The sequence below is a fragment of the Danaus plexippus genome, chromosome Z, assembly GCF_018135715.1.
Source record: "Danaus plexippus chromosome Z, MEX_DaPlex, whole genome shotgun sequence".
NCBI classification, from domain to species: Eukaryota; Metazoa; Arthropoda; class Insecta; order Lepidoptera; family Nymphalidae; genus Danaus; species Danaus plexippus.
The window spans coordinates 14,767,448-14,789,267 of NC_083559.1; the positions used below are offsets into that span (position 1 = coordinate 14,767,448).

At 30.8% G+C, this 21,820-nt stretch overlaps 1 protein-coding gene across 1 annotated transcript in view; it reads right to left on the reverse strand.

The window, feature by feature from the left end:
* LOC116777238 (bicaudal D-related protein homolog) overlaps nt 1-21,474 on the reverse strand; it is a 41,354-nt gene extending 19,880 nt beyond the window's left edge. The window contains exon 1 of the mRNA XM_032670668.2: nt 20,769-21,474. Within this exon, the coding sequence (XP_032526559.2) occupies nt 20,769-21,161 (393 nt within the window). The 5' untranslated portion in view covers nt 21,162-21,474. The remainder of the gene's footprint in view (nt 1-20,768) is intronic.
* Between the last annotated feature and the right edge of the window lie 346 nt (nt 21,475-21,820).

The following is a 21,820-nucleotide window of genomic DNA, read 5'->3' on the forward strand; positions in this document are numbered from 1 at the left end:
ATGTCAAGTACATGCAAACTTTCCTTTCTCATTAAGACCACCATGATTTAATTCGGTTTCGTATAGCTGGATACGCTTCGTAGTTTCAAGTCGTTATATATTCCACTGAACACTGTTATGATAACAAATTAAAATAAATGAAAAAGGCTCGCATATTTTTGAAGTATATAATTTAAATTTTATATAATCTAAACTACTGTGAAGTTTCATTAGGAATCGGCAGTTTGTGAGCTACAACGTAACAGATATTCACACATATTATAAAATAATTTCACATCAATGTTATCGATTTGAAAGTCCAATTTAAACTGGCAGAGAGAAACAGAGCAAATGGGAAATCTCGGTGACTATGGAATTTAGTGGAAAATATTCCGTTTTTATACAATCACGAATTAATGTTTTTACGCAGCAGCCTATTTGGACCGTATCTTAACATGGTTAGCGGAAATGCGGACGGCATTCTTTTCATTTCATAGTCACAAACGAATGTGGAACATATTTTATAAGGAACGTAAAGCCGTGTATACATTGGGGCATCTTCATACTGGCTAAAATAATTACTAAACATAAACCAACTATATGACAGAGAATTTTCCCTTATCTCTCAATGTCCGCTACCTCGCGTTCTTCGCGAAGCAATTTCGTTGTTTCTGTTCCGTAAAAGTTCCGTGATAATATCGCATACGGAAAAGTCATAACAAAGCTATAAAATATAGAGTTATGTCACAAAAAAATATCCATCCATTCTAACTGAATCCAGGTCAGAAAACTTCGAAGGCCATAGATCGTTATAGCTAATAGACGCTAAACTTAACTCCTGACTTGAACGCTATTTACTAAAGCCGTTACGTATTAGACAGAAGATCTGTTTTATCACATAACATGTCGTAAATTAAATGGTTACGAAGACGCGTTAGGAACTAAGAAACTTATTGTTAACCGGCATCTAGTTCTAGAATAATCGATCTTGTTATAAGTAACGTTGAAATAAAATCTGTCTGATTGCTTAACTAATTTATTATCTATAAATAATAAAAAATATATGTTAAAGCTATTGACATTTAGCAATTAGATAATATCTGTCTTATCTATGAATATCAAACAGCTATTTATTAGATGGAATAAAAAAAATACTTAATGAAATCTTAAACATCAACATCACGCAACCGAAGCCGCGTGAAAACGATTGTCAGTGTGAATCAAACAAACGAATTGCACCACAAAATTGCATAGCATATATAAATATCTGAATAAATGTATTGCTTATGAGTGCCAAAGTGAAAATCGAGTTGTTGCAAGCAAGTAATTTATGCATAAACAAACATACACACATCTCCATATTACATAATGCTTATGTATTGCATCTTTCACTTCCAATATATAATAGTTATTTTGTGATCCTTACTTACACTGACACATATATTACAACGTAAATTACGTGAACAGAAATTAATGCTCTCTGTGTTTTACTGAAATAACAAAACGCAGCGTGAATAATAAACATTAATTTTAATGCGAACAATATTTTTACATAATAATTTGCTATAAAAAATTTAATTAATTATAGTCAGCTGTTTACTGTCAAAATTGGATCATTGACTATTATTATCGCATTTGCTTTAGATTTAAAATATAAAAAAAATAATTACAAGATGCAAGTCAGAATAGTATATATGAAATACGCTTTAATAGAAATGTAGTTACTTATGTTTGTTTTTAATTTCAAAATTGATCCAAAGAAATGTTTAAAACTTTCATTTAGATGGAAATGATAATTACTGGATAAATGGCGTCCACCCGACGTCATTCCGTATCAGCTGGAGGCTGTGTCTCACGAGACTTTCTTTGAACCATTAAAATGATTGAGTGGTTATAAAGCGCCTTCCCTAATGGAGAATCCGCCGCAGTACGCCGTCTCTGTACTTACTATAGTTGTTCAACTATTTAAATATAGACCAGTAACAGTAAATAAAATTAAAAAGTCTATATACAAAAATATTTCCATTAAACACGTACGTGATTATATGGGATAATTACATCAAAACTGGTAGGTTTTTTTTTTGTCTGTTTGCTAAAAATAAGACTTAAATGTCGCTTAGTCTTCAATTAAACCATATAATTATATATATAAGAGAAAAACAAATAATTTAATCCTAGTTTATGTTTACCTATTTTTTTTTTTTTTTAATATATTGTATCCAGCTACGACTGACTTGACAAGCTAGACAGGTTTATTTAATCTAACAGATGATAAATATAATAATTATTAAAAAGAATACTTTCTTATATTACAAAATCAACAAAACAGGTTATATATCAATTAATTCATACTTTGATATTAATTTAAAACCACTAATATTAATATTATTTTTTTTTAAAACCTATTCATATTTAAATCCTATACAATATAATATCGGAATTTGAAAACACCGTTTATTCCAGACAAATTACTTTCGCCTGACCCAGTTTTATTGTTAACTCGATCATTCTCACGAACGCTGATTTAATATTGCAAAATACACCTTGCTGGTACGGGTTAAGAACCTTTTTTATTATACTATTTTATTAGCGTTGCGTCAAATTCACCATTCGTAGCCGATAGGTTGATAATAGTATGGACATATCATATTAATTTGAACGTTAGATTAGGTTTTAAAATGTGACATATGAAACAAAGATTTTGTCTATTGATCACACAAACTGTAGAAGTATTCAAGAGTATATATTGGAGCATTTTAAGGATAATAATTAAATTAGTTTGAACTTTTTATTTAGAAGTGTCAACAAGAACAAAATATTGTACAATTGCCTGATGATGTCCGTTGATTTTTTTTAGGAAAGCACTTAATATAAGATTTAAATGATAATTACGAAACCTAGATTTCGATATTTACATATATGTAGAAAGAATGTAGACATTTAGCTGGTTATTTAGAGACGACAAACGTACCACCAGAACAGATGAGGACACTTCTTTGTGAGGACTTAACAAATATACAGAATTAAGTAGCCGTTGAGACTGAAATCATTACATAGAGTACATTTATGATGTATGCACGTGCATGCTAATTTGCATACATGCTATTTAGTTGTCATACACGCACATTAAAAACACGTCCACTGTAAGTCCAACCTTTTTTTTAAATATTTCTTCACTATAAAAAAAAAAAAAAAGCCTTTCCTTACAAACTTCACAGTGTATCGCGTGTGCACTTAGTCTTGTATATTTACAAGACGACACTGATTTCAAGTTATTTATTTGCTGTAGATAAAAAAAAAAATTTCATGTTGAATTAAAAATATAATAGCCTAAATAATTTTATTCATTGATTATTACAGTAATGCCATTATCATCTTGGTATTAACTTGACGAAAATATATAAGAACTATTGACACATTAACTTAATGACTTCAATAATCAAATATAGATTGACATTCACTCAGCGCTACATCTAGAAATACGGGTTTAAAGAAGCAAGTTTTCAAGTTGAAATATTCTACAAACTAGAACCTTATTGGTATTGACTGTCGACAAAAACATTACAAAAAAAAAAAAAACATTTGCCAACAATACGTGAACAACAAGTTGACTATAAGTAATGAAATAAAAATAACCACCGTGATCTTATTGTGAGAAAATAAAATATGAAAACTTGAGGCCAGCATCATTAACATTCCATGTGAACATTATTTTTTTGTTAAAATATATTTAATGTTTAACAATACAATGTTCATTTAAATGAAACTAATATATTTCGGATATACTAGGCAGGCAGGCATCTCGTCTGCCCGTGATCACGGTCGCTGAAAAGTAACCGAATCGTCGGGATTATGTAGTTTTTAAAAAGAATAAAATCCGCGTAGTATATCCGAAATATATTAGTTTCATTTAAATGAATAAAACTCGCGAAAATCTTAGATCTCATAACACAATGTTAAAATGTTAAAATAGAAATAAAATAACCTTATTTGCGGTCATTGTGATTTAGCACATGATATGCTCAGATTTTTTTTTACACGTTTGATAATTAATCTATGATCAAGTTTTTAAATATAAAGCCATGCATAGGTAAAGGTTTGATTTAAAAATGAAACATATATTATCGTAATGAATCTTCACATCACAGACGAAGTTCCCATTTTATCATTTATTACGCTTAGTCCTATTCGGCACTAACGTTACTAAATACGGAGCGTTAAGTCCTTTCTTAAATCTTATAACGGCACACTATTATTCGATTTTAATGAGGAACGCAATACGGTTAGTATGGAGTGTGAAGTGCGAACAGGTGATAAGCGTGATGAAATTTGATGTGAATATTTTTATTCTACATCACCTATTCAGCGTATACCTAGATCAATTCTACATATATCTCAACGGGCAGACCGCATTCCAGTAAGTGTTTTATCTGGAATGTTAATGACGAATACTATTAAAGCAGCAAGTTAAACATTGGTCGAGTAAACTAGTACATGACGAACCATTATGATTTATACGTATCAGTACTAATATGGTTTAAAGTGATCAGCATTTTTTATTCAATAATCCAGTTTCACATAAGATCCGATTGTGTGCTAAATTACATCAAAACCGGACCAGCATACAGTTTGATTGCTAAGGACTAACTCATAAGGTCACTTTCAATAACCAATTACATAGATCGAAAAATGTTTTACAGGTTATATTTAGTACGAATGATATTAAATGCGAATTAATGATACGTTTTACTCATTTTATTAAAGAATTTTAAAGAAGAAAGTTTCTAATAACGACATATTAATTGAGTCAAAAACATCATTTGATATATAATTAGGAACAATTAGTTCTCCGCCGTGTAATAAAACTGGTTCACTATCATAATGAGTATGAAGAGTATGATGCTTCAGGTACCTCACGATGGTTGGTGTTATCTTTTAAAACTAGCTGTTACTTGGTGATACGCTTTATGGGATTTCCTTGGATGTATGGAGGACCCAGTATTCGAACTTAATGGCAATGTCACTGCTTCAGAACAACTTTATTCCTATAAAAAATATTTTAAAAATCAGATTTTAATTGAATGAGTAACAGAGCAACAAAAACAGTCAAATTGAGATTATCCTTAAATACGAAGCCGGTTACTGACTAGTCTATGTTACTCCTTATAAAACTACCTACCGGCGAGTAAAATTTTCCCTCAAACTCTGTCTAGCCATTATAAAGATTAGCGGCAACAAAGAAAGAGATAGACAGAGAAACGCATTCAGTGATGAGCTGTTTATTTAAAATTAAACCATACACTTCAATATATATGTGAATTCATTACAAGTATGAGTCAATTGTAAGTAAATACATTCGTAAGCCATTTAATGCATAAGAGCAATTTCATAATAAAATTTAGCTTACCTCATGTTAATATGACGATAGCGTCACTAACAACTTTAGTATAGAGAATGTAAAATACATATGTGTATAAGATAAATATGAATTAATTAACCTGGAAAGAGTTTTTTATGTATTTATTTTAATAACGAGCGTAACTTTTTTTTCTATGTATAAAATAATCTCGCAAATATGTTCTGTTACAGCAATAGTAGAATACAGGCATATTCATAAGACAAGGTTTCTTTGCCACAGCAACATGATATAAAACGTGTTACACGATCATATTACTAAAATAAATGCGGAGGTGCATTAATATAAAAATAATAAAAAAACAAAAATATTATAAAATAAAAATCGATTCGATCAATGAAACGAAAAGTTTTCTTCGTCTAAATGACATTTACACATACCCTGGCAACACTCAGTGTGACGTCATATGGTTCCTATGACAAAAAATGAAAAACTACCAAATTTGATTGTAATTTCACAAAACATTTCCATACCATAATCTTTTTCTAAAAATTATGCATCATATAAATATTATCATAATAGCCTCCCATATTATACTACATTTACACTCTCACCTTGTGCTTCGGCGCGTGCCTCGTCTCGCGACTCGTACGCGAGTGTAAATCTACTATTAGAATATTTTTTTTAATTCTTTACAACAATGGTTGAATCTGTATCAAAATTAGAATCTCTGTTATTCTTAGTCCGTAACCGATGATTCTGATATATTGTATTGATTATATCGGTCTTAAAGCACAGGTCGCATCTATCGAGTTTATATAACTATTACAACACAATATTATATATTAGCTAATATATATAACTGGTCATAAAATTTGTATTTCGTTATATTTAGACACAATTCTAGAGTTCACTCCAACGTGTGTCAGTGATAGATGTACGTAGATTTTGAAGTTAATTTTTTTAATGAATGTGTACTAAGCAGAAGTCTTTTTTTAAAATATTCATATTTGCTTGTTAACATGGATATTATCAATAATACAGTTAGTCATAATTAGTCAAAAAACTATATAGCTGACAGAAAGATAAGAATCTGTGTAATCCAATATTTAGCACCTGGTTTCACTTCCCCAACGCATCCTGCTTTTTGACAATTCACAACTTCCGTAAGTTATTTTTTTTTTATCTCTCGAATTTTCAATGACCTTTTATTTTTACCGAACAGCTGATGTGAACGCAGATGTTGTACTAGTGGTCTTTTCTAAGTGCAATATTCTCTTAAAAAAATGTCGAAGGGTTTAAATAATTTTTTAATTATAATGAGATATCGTTCAAAAAAACGTTTCGTTATTTAAGCTTAATGTTTACTAGATTACCTTTTTTATATAAAACACACGACGGAAAGTTTCATATAAATATGTTTAGCGGTTTATGCGAAAAAATATAGAATATCCTTAAAAAAAAAAAAAAACAAAGTAGCATAATATTTTGAGGCCATGAGCTTTTTGGTGTATGGAGGTCGACGAGAACCGGTGCGAATTTCTTAAAATAACGTAAAATCCGGTTCATACTGACTCATTGGTGACATCACTACGGGCGGAGGCTGTGTCGATGTTAGTCATTTAAAGGCTCCAATTATCACGTGAATGTTATTATAGCTTAATAACAGCGTACGTGTCATCTTCAATTATAAATGAATATCCCAAAATACACTTCATCAACATTTTAAAAGCTAAATATTTCGTCTATTTTAATATTATTTATATTTGTTTTGTTTATATAAATAGATGTATTTATTTCATTTCCCCTTATTCATTTTACTTCGATATAATCTAGAACTATAACTTTGTTAAGAAAACATTTCAACAGAAAATAACTAATGTATTTATGAATAATTCAATATTATAACACAGTCTTTACATTATATATATATATATATATATATATATATATATATATATATATATATATATGTATCTATGTAATACCTTACTGCATAGACTATAACATGCATCCACAAACATATGACTAACAGATTAAAAATATAAATATGAATATCACTTTAATTAGATAGCGTCTTAATTATTAGCTTTAAATTTATATTAAATATAAAATAAAAGTAAAAACAATCATTAGTTTCAGTTTCCAACATATAATTATGTAAGCACGTAAAGACTGTATAATTGACAGGCAATTCTCAAAAGAAATAGCAATACTAACAATGACGATATATAATTTATATAAGCGAGATATCTTTGAATGTTCACTATATATTAATAATTAATTATAAAGAACAATAGGACAAACGAACTGCAAATTTCTATATAATAGTAATTTTTTTTAACAGTTTTTTGTTTCTGCTATCAAGCACGTGTGTGAGCGCCCTAAGTCACCAGGGGTGGTTAATAATAGTTTGCAGAAAGCATTAGAGACAGGAAGCGAGCGGCTCGCGGCGGATGCATGTGGTTCCACGGACGGCATTGTTCGCCAGCCATATCACTTGGTTTGATCATCTCGGTCTGATCTGATCTCTGTGAGGAATTGTTTCATGTCGGTCTACGCCAATGACCTCTTTCGATTATACGTTATTACCAAGTTGAATATATATATATGAATTATGTACTTTCTAACAATGTTATATTCAAACATTGTCGAGAAATATTGTGTACATAATATTAACAAACTGTACATCATATTCATCTGGGTTCTGGTGTCAGCTGTTCATCAAGGTGTACAATTGACATTTGAACATCTGGATATTTTTTAGAAGAAACAGCAATTATTTCTGGAAACACCAGAAGGGTGTAATTGTCGCAACACATGCGTTTACTGGAACGTTATTTTTGATGCACACTCTATTTTATTTTATTTTTATTAATTTAATGAGAACATTCATAATGAAAAGTTTTTTTTTCATATCCAACCCAAATATAATGGCAATGTGTATCAACACACACAATTTATTTCCAAGTTGAGACCAAACCTTGTGAATCCAGTACTCGAACGTTATCACGTCTCTATCAGCCACGAAATATCACGAACCGCGTCCTCGGCGTGTGGAAACCACTCGAGATATATAATTTCCAGCGACAGATAAATAAACAATAAATTACTGAAACAAATTGTAACGAGTCGTAGACGTCTCAAACGTAAATCAATTAAATTAAATTCAAATTAATACCAAGATATAATTTTTGCATTTACATATATCTCAAATTATTGTGTAATTCTCGGTTTTTTTTTTTATGACGTACCGATTCAATACCGCTAATAGTGATGTTTCTAAATTTTTTTTATGTCGGACACACACACCACAAGGACGTTTGTATGTAATTGTATGTAAATGCATACGTGTAATGATTTCTAATTAAATCTTAATGTTACACTTATATAAACATGACCTTATAACAACACTAGTTTAGGCCCGCGACTCCTCCTTCGTATGGATACAAATAAGATTTTTATGGGATGAACAAAATTATATCCCGGTATAAATCATCCTGCCCCATGCTGATATTAATGAAACGATAGTAAAGTGTACTAAGATCCAATAAGTAGTTATTGTTCAAAAGTCAATATTCTCCCATACATCCTATCCTCACATGACATAAGTATGTTACATTAGTATGATAATTTTACATTGAATTAAACCGTTAAATAGGAACAGAATATCGTTGGCTTTCATAATTTAATCCGATGAAGACAAACAATGTACAGTGTATTTGCTTGCTTCAATAAATTCCAATAGAATAAAAAGACAATTATGAACACACAGACATCGATACAAAATTTGTGACTTAAACTAGCTAATACATATCAGCTTCATAATCGTTCTAAAATTATTCGTATTACGGAATCTAATATTATTTTAACAAATTTATAATCTATGTTTTTTTGATAGTTATATTGAAGACATAGTTAAAATGCCAGTCAGTTGATACCTAAACTACACTTGAAATTATTACAACTGTTATTAGTAAATCAATAAAATTAACAAGTAAATGTTTTGCGAGCAGAGACGCGTGCGAAGCTTAGTTTTATACAAACAACCAAATGATAATATATTTTTTTAAAAACTCCATCCGTATAGCGGATTGAGTTTTGAATAAAAAAAAGATTATATGAGAGAATAAAACTAATTTATTTTTGTGTTTCACTATGTATAATATATAACGACACATGACACTTGATGTTTCTAAACGTTCAAATGTCAAATGTGCAACAGTGACATAAATCGCTCAAAACATATTTCAGAACGAATGCCGATTGCATGGAACCTCATTAATAATTACCATATTCCTCTTCCTCGGTTACACAAGACCAATTAGACACAAAATATTATGATGCATATATTTCAGTGTTCAACATATCTTATTTTTATATTAGCAGCTGATTTAATCAAGAGTTTTATACGTTATTCTAATTTTAACAAAATCTTTGACGGCACCGTCAGCATCATACTCAATGGAGACGAGGTTTCGTTTTCGATAATTTTTTTAATTTTTTAACGTGTATTCGATATTTAAAAATATTTCTTATCATCAAATGCTTCAGCAGAATAATATTGTGTAATATTATATATTGCTACGCCAACTTTATTAATATGGCCATGATTGAACACTAATTCTCAACCTATTACTGTTACACGCGTAAAAATGTTTAGTATATATTTTTGACGGGCTTGCTTAGTAGATAAAAAATATTAAAACGGAACAACTTAATTTAATTATATTCATGTAAATTATCTCTTAGAAGATTCTTTGTCTTAATCGGCTTCGGTATTGAAAGACGTATTTATTTTTCATAAAAAAAATTCGGGTATCTAAAATTTTGAGCGGATCAGCGGATGCTGAAGCGAACTAGCCACAATCGTTACTATTCGTAGTATATAAACCATCTCAATTCCGCATATTCTTAAGCTTACTAGATATTTAACCTTGCAAAATAATTAAATTGTTTGTAAACGCTCAGAGATGGGTTCAAATTCACAGAACTCAAACAAGTTAATTCATACTATTATGTATGATAAACGAAACGTTACACTATGTGTATTTAGTTTGACAATGCGTACCATTGGTAAGTATACAGATGCAATCCGGTTAACACATTAGAGCCATAATTGTCATTTACCTTAATTGAGAGAAAACGTAATTGCATACTGTTATTAAACCAACCATAAATTGAACTCTATTTATACAGAAGTAAGTGCTATATTTAAATGATTTTTTTTCTGCTAGGCTATAGACAATCTTATCCAATTGTAATAAGGGCCATCGGAGTTAGGATGAGCAGTTTTTCTCACGATCCGAATGTTTAAACATCAGTCAATCGAATGGTATAATATTGTAACAATAATAAACATAACACTGGCTTTGAACGAATGAGGTTGAACAAGAAAAAGAACGAATTATATTTTGAATTTCGAATGAACGGTGAACGGTGGACTAATATAATTTAAATTAAGACATTAGCAGAAGCCGTTACCCGGTCATAATATACAGTAAAACTGTCGTACGTGATAAATTGATATCAACGCAATATAGACATTTGAAATTATGACAACACGCATAAAAATGACACATAACACCCGACTGTATCTATAATAATATAAGTTGCGGAATTATTGCATAACATTTAAATCACGTGTCAATAAATAATAAATTACTTGAGCTTCGAAACACAAACGAAAGATAAATAAGATGATATAGGAATAAAGATTTTGTACAGTAAGCAAAAAGTAATGTCATACTTTGTGTGTGTATGCGAAGTGTTAAAAGAGACTGTATTATTTTCGGAGTTATATACCTATGTCCGTAGTAGAATTCATTAAAATCGATTCTGTTGTTCTGAACACGAAACGGAGCTGGTCTTGTCATACAATTTTGCTATTTGTAATTACTTCTAAACTTATTTGCAAGATATACAACAAATAGACTCTATCCTAATATTCTTTAAAACAAGTTTTGGAACTCATTTTATTTAAAACTCAAATAATATGAGGTTGATGGCGTGAAGGGCTGAAGATTGCCAGGTCATAGCTGCTGCTCTTAGCATTCTATATACCGTAAGAGTACAAATTTCTAACCTTACAGGGAGACCGTTACTCAGCGTTCACTAGCTCCTGGACTATTTCGCGTTAACCTAATTAGTGCAGATATAATATATTATAATCTTTACGGTCTTAACATCGACCCGAACGCGAATAAACACAAACTTAAACATAATGTAATTCTCAGCAAATAAAAATAATGTTTGTGTACAGCTTATTGTGCTAGAACAATGCTTTGTTTTCAATTTAGTTCGTAAACTTCTTTATTGTTTGGTTATATTTCTATTGCGTATGCATTCTCCAATTTATAATTAAATAAACCGTAGATTTGACGTGTAGTTTCAAGTTGTATGTCATAACATATTTTATTCTTATTTTTATTAAAAATAATGTTTCAATATAAATTATAGAAAAAAAATTTTTAAAAAAGTTGACACTGGCTGTTGTAAAGTTGATTTTTTTTTATATTTGAAAAAAAAAAAGTAGAAATGTCAAAACATAAGTACTTTGAAGCTATTGTCAAAGAAGTAGCATAATTCAGTTACAGCTTGCAACCTTGATTTCATCGATTACCGCAAGCTATGATTAATTTGATTTCCAACAGTGACTAACTCGCTTTGTTTTTGCAAGAGCTGATCTGCATTCTCTTTATTACACAAAATGGGAGAATCAATTTTGTCTATGCCCGTTCCAAGTACTATGGGAAGGGGCATTTAAGTTACATCACAACGTTAAGTGTTCAACTGAACATAAAGTTCCTCTACTCACTAAAAGCTTTTTCACTTAACCGAATAATAGTTGTTCAGACATGTGACGGAAACAGTTGTGGGAATCGGTTTGGGGCAGCGGACTGTGAAGCATCTGCGTCGTGCTTTACGGGGCTCTGGGCCAGCATGTTATAATGGAGTTTTAATTTCACACATCATTCTATTGTTATTTAAACTGAGCAATATATTTATATATATTGAAATAGAACCGACATGCATAAACATAGGAAAGAAATATTAGCAGCGGTTGATAGATCATAGAAGGGTTATAGTTATAATATTTTCAGTAGAATATTTATTCATTATTAAACAGTTTTTTAACTACTTATTATAGTTTGCAAGAAGGCACGAACTGTACATGGTTTCACAGCCGGAATACATACTGAATAACGATCACCCTTAGACACAAGGAACTTCTTTAGAAAGACCTGAGGAGAAGCGTACACCGCGGCAGGTTCTACCGACGTTGGAATAAAACAAATAAACATATGACTGTATAAAGTTACAACGGTAATATTAAGCGGCTGACGGCTGACTCATATAGATCACACCGATCAAAACATACTAAACCCTATAATAAAACACATACGGTTGAAATTGAGGCACATTTTTAAGGAACGAAGCGGTTCCGCCGAGCGAAACGAAGCGAATCCCGAACAGGTAAAAAATAGAAAAGGTAACGAAAATAAAGAGCAACCGATATGGCTCTTATTTACAAATGATGTAATAGAATATTAGAGTGTTTATTACGAAAAATATATACATACATAGCTCAATGCCAATTAATATGTAAAAAAATATTTCAAGCACAAAATGCAACAACACTTTTGGAACATTCCTAAAAATCATCTAAGAAATCTTCAGCGAACATGTTTTTTATAAAACAAGTCTAAAACCTAATTGTACAACGTTTCGCAACTTAAAAAAAAAAAACATCGCCTGTAACAAATTACACTCTTCCCTTTCATGGAATTAAAAAATTAACGGGCACAAAAAAAAACACAAAAGAAAACAAAGGATATCCAATGCAACAATTAAACTAGAAAAATCAATTAATAACAATGAAATACACGGAAAATTAGCATTCCACAAACAATCTACGCGTATCCGAACGCATAACTTCCTACAAGTACATAACGCTTGATACGAAATTATACTTAAAATGGCGGACTTTAAAAATTTTCGTTACATATTAAATACATACGGATTAATATTTAACTTTAAATATCACTTAATGAGTCGAAATAAAAAAATAATATATACAGACTCGACATATCAGGGTTTAAAAATATTATATTATATATCGATTAATTAATTAAATAACGGTTTTTGTCTACAAAGTCCGTAACTAGGCGACGTTGTTACAAAGAATCGATATTATTAATATCGATTTTGAGTTATCATTGAGTATGAAGGTCAGTATCTGGGTCACGGCTATGGACGGAGCTGTTTTAACAAAGATCGAAACACTGAAAATTTTAGTAAATACATTCTTAGATGTTTTTGTTTTGAAATTCGAACCTTTGATGCCAAATCCAGTGACAGCTTCGCATCACCTTGGCTGTCGAAGCACATAACAGTTTAGTGACGTCAATATAAATTCAAAATGGCAGACTTCAGAATGTACACATTTTTCTTATTAATCTAATCACTAATGGATCGAACCATTGAAATTTACCACGAAAAACCAAATTACGTCACCCTAATTGACACTTACGTTATAAAATGAAATATAAATAGATTTTTTTTTTGGTTTTACTGAGACTCTTTAATATGCAAGTCTCGTCTGGGATCTCAAAACCCTACAAATAATACTTTAATAATTCCAATTCCGTTTACTTCACCTTACTAACACATCTTACTGACAGTAAGGAACAAGATTTACCCTCAGTATTAGTTTGGGACGTCGACTAAACAGTCAGTTTTAACGTATATCGTACACTAAACATCTACGGTATCAATATAAATTAATTATAGACTTAATAATTAAAATATTCATCAAATTAATAAAGTACTATTATCAATGTAACTCACACTAAAACATATGTATCCTTTTACATATTTAAAATTTTTTGCATTCATCCCTAACTGTATTAACATAACAAAATATATTTTTTTATTTGTCAAAACTCGTCTATCGCTACTTATGAGGCAGCATAAGTTTCATGAATTCTAAATCATTTGCTTGCAACATCCTTACAATCAACCAGTTCTATATAGACCAATGAATACACTTAGCCTCTATCCATATTCGACTAAAAACAATTAGAAGTATGAAAGTGAATTTTTATGTTGAAATCATAGAGCATTTAAAACGGCAATCGTGACACGTATTGATATACATTTAGATATAAAACTTCAACATTTTTATGATAAACATTTTTTCATATTAAAATAACACTATTATAATATGAAAATGCTCACAAAAAGAAAGTCGTCCATGATTTATTTTATATGCTCTCTCACAATTACCTAATGTAAACTTAGATCAAAAATAATTTACATATGGGAATAGCTAATAGACACGAGGATATCTGTCAAGAATTACCTCATTATAAAAAGATTTATATGATTTGTAATGTATTTATATTAATTAATAAACATACATATGAATCTTCGTTCTAAATAGCGTTTTGTACGAAATGTCATAGAATAGTAACGATAAAAACTAATAAACGTCATTTGGTGGTTTAGTAAAAATACTATAATTATTATTAAATTTAGAATTAAAAAAACCTGTAGAATTACAGTGTTACCAATATCATATTACTTATTAGAGACATAGAACTTCCGATGGGGCATTCCCCAACACATGACAGATGCTTGTGACGTCATAGTACAACTCAATCGTCAGAACAGTTCAAACCCACATAATGTTCTATTGAAAAATAAAATTCTTTATATTATATTTACATCCAAGTAAATGATTTGCCAAAATTTTCAATACAACTAATAAGTGTCGTTACACTTATTTAAATTAATAAATTTTGTTTTGCACGAAAAAAAATATTTTCCATTATGTTATAAAAGAAAACGAAAACAAGGTAATGACGTATGACGACTAATAGAATCCTAGGGGGCTATTGGAAAAAAATACATACTAAATTCTAACGCCTACATACATTTTTCTTTTATTCGTATCAAAAATTTCCTTCGCAAATACGAGCAAGCAGTGTTGTACTATGACGTCACAATGAAACCAGGTGACTGTTGAATAAAAACAAATTAATATTATGGATAATATCTACTCTCTAGATTTTAATTAAATAAATTATAAGTTGTTATAAAGTATTTGTCAAAAGAAATTTCAGGAGATTTTGGATAACATTCTCGTTTCTTACACTTCATGTTATAACTTTAAAAAAATATATATTTTTCTCCATTTACAGATAAGACCTCTTTCGAATATAAATCAATGTCACGTCGTCCAATTAAGTTGTTTTTGTAGATTTATTAATAACAAACGTTAATATCAAATCCTTGAATAAAAATTATTACAAATACATATGTATGTAATAAAACGAATAATAGTTTTAATTATGTACAATGATTTTAAATTTACCTTTTTGTATAGCTTCATATGTTTCGAACGTAAAAAAATATGAAATAATAATCGTTCAGTCTTAATATGGAATTATCTAAATTACATCAAATATTTCGGTTCTCAATACAAGACAGTCGAGGTCACGACCTCAATACGAGTCGCTCAGCTCTCACCGTCTTGCAAATCGTCATTATTAAATTTCAGTAATAATAAAATTGGACAATATCCTACATATTATACGTCAAATTAAAAAAATAAATAAAATCAGATACTTTTAAATTTAGAACGAATAACAAACCGTCGAGGTCGGTTCTAAATTTAAAACTTTTTGTACAAAAGCGATTGCCTCATTTACGGCATAGAAATAAAATCTTTGCCTTACTTTTTTTCTCTTCACAGTCTTCCATATTTAAATTTGCCTTGTAATTCGCTTAAATAACATATAATTTCTATTAGACGACAGGCTTCATGCTCAATATTTTACTATTCTTTAATTTTCAATATAATACAAAACCTTAAAACGTGACCGCTCCAACGGTTCGTCGATGAATCACCACTTTATATTCAGAACAGATGAGGTTGCAAGAATGATTTCATACGAAACCTTCCTTAGGTTTTGCTTTGAGTTGGTATTTGAAAAGAATTATAAATACATATATACATACACATTTGTGGCATTGTTGCTTTATATTCTGTGGCTTCATATAAAGACGTATGTTATCTGTGACCATATTTTTTTTCTGTTTTACATTCGTAACATAATTTTTTTATATCATTTTCAATTGATATATTTTATTTGAATATTAATTATCAGGAGGAATCTTCTTTGTTTGAAGAAACCACGGAAGACATGTTTGTACCAGTTAAATTTAAACTGGTGAAGCGACGTTTTGTACATGTATACAACCTGAAGTCTTAAGTAATAGATTTTTTGATACCGGAATTTTTAATGAGGCTGACGAAAAAGGATATATGTACTTATAAAACTATACCTACTGAATGTTTGATACTTTGACAACGAAAAAAAAATTGTTAATGTTGATAATTATTAATGACGTATTTTTGAAGTCAGAATGATACATAAATTTTAATTTATTCCAATTCCCGTGTATTTTCCTAACTAACACGACATGACAGTTGTATTTTGTTTGAAGTTATCTCTCTCATGCTATAGAGGGCACTGGCAGTTTAATACACACTTATTTTATTTAAGAATAAATTATTAATTTCTTTAAACCCGATTCACAAGTCACGGCGGACGAAGTAAGAGGCGTTAACTAGTACTAAACATATTGTCTTCTGGCCGAAAAATAATCTCTTATAACAATAGAATGTTGTTGACCTTGTAATTTATAATAAAAAATCTACGTACAGGATTAATCAACTTCACTTTCACAGCCTGTAAGATATTACAATAGTGTTCCAGGAAACAAATTCGCCTCGATTTTTTTACGGCTGCAAAATTAAATCCATATAATATGCATAACAATTATTTTATTTGTCGCAAATATCTGTTTTTATTTGACCATTATTGATATAAGTTTTATATTCAGACTGTCTATGCGAATACTTAAAGTCGTAGTGTTTTCTGTTATATAAAATAATATTTTTATTTAATACATACACGTTAATATCGTTCAAAACAATATCTGTCCGTCTGCCTTTTTGTTCTGAGCAATCTATTAACCACTGCGAAAGATATCGGCCGCTATGTTGTTGCACCCCGGATCTGTCAGCAACAGGGCACACCAGCGACTGGCCGGTCCTGGCAAAGACCGGACTTACTCCCTCGGAGAAAGGGGGCGATCTCGGTAATTAGGATCGCCCCGATGACGCCGGGCTTTCACAGGAGCCGGTTTGACCAATCTTTTAACCACTGAACCGATGCTGACAACCCTAATTGGCTTTCTAATAAACAGTACCTATGTTATATTTAATAATATAAAATAAACAATATATAACGCACAGACGGAGCCGCGGGTGTAGCTTATATCAAATAAAAACATCACAGCCAAGATAGTTTACAAGTATAGCAACAACTAGGAGGGTAGTTAAGAATTTTTATAGGCATACAAAGTATATTGAGCAAAATTTAAGAACAACTACGGAGTCCAACTTACAATTAGATACAAAGATGATTTAGAACAATTTATCATCAGTAGTAATTAATTAAAATAACTATGTGTATGTATTTTTTTTGTTATGACGTCATCGCATACGTCCTGCGAGCTTATTTTAAGTTTCATTCACACACTACATACGGAGCGTTATCGCTTTTTGATTAATAAGTCTACGCATATAGATTAGGCTACGGAATGAAAAACGGGAAACGCATAGTATGTAGTGTTTGTGCAGACTTAGAATAATCATATTGATGAATATAAAAAAAAAAAAAAATTAGAAAGACTTTCTCAAACTGGATGGAATCTCAAAGGATAGTAAACTGTATAAACATGTGCAATTAAAGTCATTTTTCTATGCCAGTTGGACGTAAAATGAGTGTTATACATTATCATATTATATGCTTAATTTCGCAGGACCATCGCTATTTTGATTACCTTGGCTCTCGTGTGAACTAAACCTTATATCACGTGAGACTGGCGACCAACAATAACATTATAATTAGTACTAGGTCAAACTAATAGCCGAAAACAACTTAACTTTGTAGATAACTATAGATACTGTAATTATTTTGTAACTAATAATTCTTCAAACAAATTTTTCTAACTATAGGATCGTCACCCTGATTTTTTTTTAATTCAAGACTAAGACTAAGGACGAATTGTGTTTATTGTAATATTTTCAAATATTACGCTAAAAATTATTGACGTTTGTTTGTCTATATATATATATATATATATATAAACGGGTTACGTCATTTACGTATAAAATGATGACACTGTCACAACATTTGTGACATATCAAGCGGCTAAAATAGTTTGCCTACTAGAACATTTCCGTCTACTTAAAACTGTTCCGTGTTGTGATCACAAAAACCAGATGCCCTTTACAAGTACAGCATCGACTTGTATTAATATTATCGAAGTCATGAAAATACCATAGTGCGTCCCGGGATTTATAAGGCTGGTTGCACATCATGTCGGTCAATGACTCTGAAAACCGGTCGTGAGGTCAGAAGGACTGGTGATGTCGGTCTTGAATTTTGGCTTTCTTCGCTTGGTATAATCCACGTCAACGAAATTTAACACTAAATCTCTTAGTTATATCGTAATTAAAAAATAAATCGATTAATGAAATTGCTCGTTTACATAAAATTATTCGAATAACTTAATTACGTTCGACGTCGGATAAAATGAAATTTAACATTAATAATGGATACAATAAATTAATTAATGAGATACATCATCGCGTTCTCGTCGTAATCATTAGATACTGTTTGTGATGAAAACGTTATTACAAATGTAGTTTTTTTCTTCTAGCTGACACGCAGTTAATATAAATATGGCTGTGGGTTGATTTCAAAATGACATACATCGAATGCCTGACGTGAGAATCGATAAGTTTTGTTCCAATAAAATTCATTGAAACGGCGCGAAAAAACAGTGTTCTATAAAAAAAACTTTAAAGCCCAAATAGAGAAATCCATAAAAATTATTTCATTAATAAAAAATATACTTGTCGAATTAAGACAATACTTTTTTAATTTTTTTTTTTTTATATCACAGAGTTTTGTACGTAATTCTTATTGGAGCTGTTTAGTTTTACATTGACTATTGTTGTTATTTAATCCATCAAGTATAGTACAAAAAAAATTAACGCCCTGAGGTTTTAGGCCAACGGCCATCTTAAATTTAGAATAAAGACATTTAATTCTCGTATTGTTTTCAAATCCTTTAACGCTCCTTATATAGGGGAAAATATAAATACGGCTGCTGAATTAAAACAGAAAATAGACAAATAAATGAATAAGACATATATATATTATTTTTAATTCCAATCGATACTGTTTAACCTAACACTGCACTCCAAATACAAAGAATCCAAAATTCAAACAGAAGTGACGTCACACAGCATATGCAAACCGAGATATAGATAACAAAAACCGTCACTTTAATCACGAAACTAAATGCGCTAGATAAGATATCGACATCTTCGAAACATTATACCATATCCAGATAAATTCTGCAATACATCCATGTACACGGAGCAGTCAAGTCAGAAAAGGCAGAGGTTTTACATATTTATCTTGTCATTTTTAATGTCATACAACATTTATCTTGTATATCTTATCAAAATTGCGTGATACATTACCATTAAACAATACATTCATGTTGTAATTAAATATCGGTTTAAATTAATTTACTCTCGTCGCGTCGTCAGACATCACCGATAGGTACCTAATACATTGTATACTCTTTATACTATCTCTTATTTATCCTTTCTTTTAACATAGTTAGCGTCTCGTGAAAATGACGTCATAAAATAACACATGTTTGACTAAATAACACACGAAATGTAACATAAAACTTCGCGCTGCGCATTTGTTTACACTATATTAGCTTTTGCCTGCGACTCCGTTCATGTAGTTCTCGACTGACGTATCATGACATTATCCTCCGAAGACCTATCTAGCCGTCACAAGATTGTGTGACATTCAGTTAAACGATGTCGTCGTCTGAATAATCTGAACAGTCCAATTGACAATACTTTCGCGTGCATCATACTTTCGCGCTGCTCATCTTTCTTACCAGAGAAGTGTACGATAAAAACTCAAATATGAATCTTTCATACGCTTCTAGGTAGGAATAGTACATAATAACAAAATTTCGATCGAAAGTCAAACCTAATTTAGTTATGGAACTAAATATATCCGACTTTCCGAACAAATTCACAAAAATATCAATTAAAACAAAACGAGCGAACTCACACACGCAATATAACTATTAAAAAAGTTTTACCTAGATGTTGCTGTAACGTCTACAATAATTTAGGATTATTTTCCAATAGAATTAATTACACGTAATTTACACTACCTTAGAAACGAGCAATTACAATAAGTCCAAACCAGTTAATAGAAACAGAACAAGTGAAAGAAGTATAATTGTTACTTACCTCTAGTTTTTTGGAGTATTCTTCAGCAAGGCGCTCCTGCTCCTTCTTCAGTTCTTCATTCTTCTCCAACAAAGCCTTCCCCAACTCCGCTGCCAGCAGCAGATCCGACTCCTTCTGTTGCAACTGACTCCAAACGTCTTCGACCCCCGACTCCATGGTAGACGCCGACATGCCTTTAACGTAATCTTCTAACTCCTCGTAAAACTGCTCATCCGACAGACTCAATACAGTCGGTGTGATTCTGCTTCTACTAGAGCTGCGGCTTCTTTTGTTTTTCCTCTTTGTATCAATGCTGCCTCGACCGACGAACTCGGTGTGGTCGGTAATGAAATCTGGTGAATTTGTGTACTCAGGACTATTTCTACTATTATTCGAACCAACTTCACCGGCCATCTAATCTGAACTAAGCTCCGACGGTAATTAACTTTGCACTATTTTAGTATAATTATTCTTCTTGAACAGCTTCTCAATCGCCTGCTGTATTTTGACGGGTTTCGGTAATTTGATCTGTTTGAAAACGTTCACGGGCAGGTCGAAATCTTTTTTTAATGCCATTATAATATTTATTGATAACAAAAACGTAACATTTCCATGTCAATGGCACTCAAATTGCACTAAACACGAATCTATATAATGCTACACACGCGGGCGACTTGCCACGGTCTAACCGCGACGACGGCTTCAACACAACAAAGTATAACTGAATCTGATGCAAGCCGCGAGACCTGCAAGGTACAACGTGCCTACCACGCCACAGATTAGATCACCACAGATAAGACATTTTAACGCAAATATAACATTATTAATAAAATTATACACATTAAGATATCAGGTAAATTATATAAAACCTGTTATTAAATTATCATTATTTCTTAGATTTTTTAAATTAGGTAATTAAGAAATTAACTAATTTAAAAAGTACTCCAAGACAATCATAACTATATTGACTTTAAAATGCAATTTAAAAATGGAATAAGAAATTTGTTCCATGGTTTTAGGTAAAATAACAATTCTAATTCTAATTATTAATCTATGCTATGAAAGAACACGTA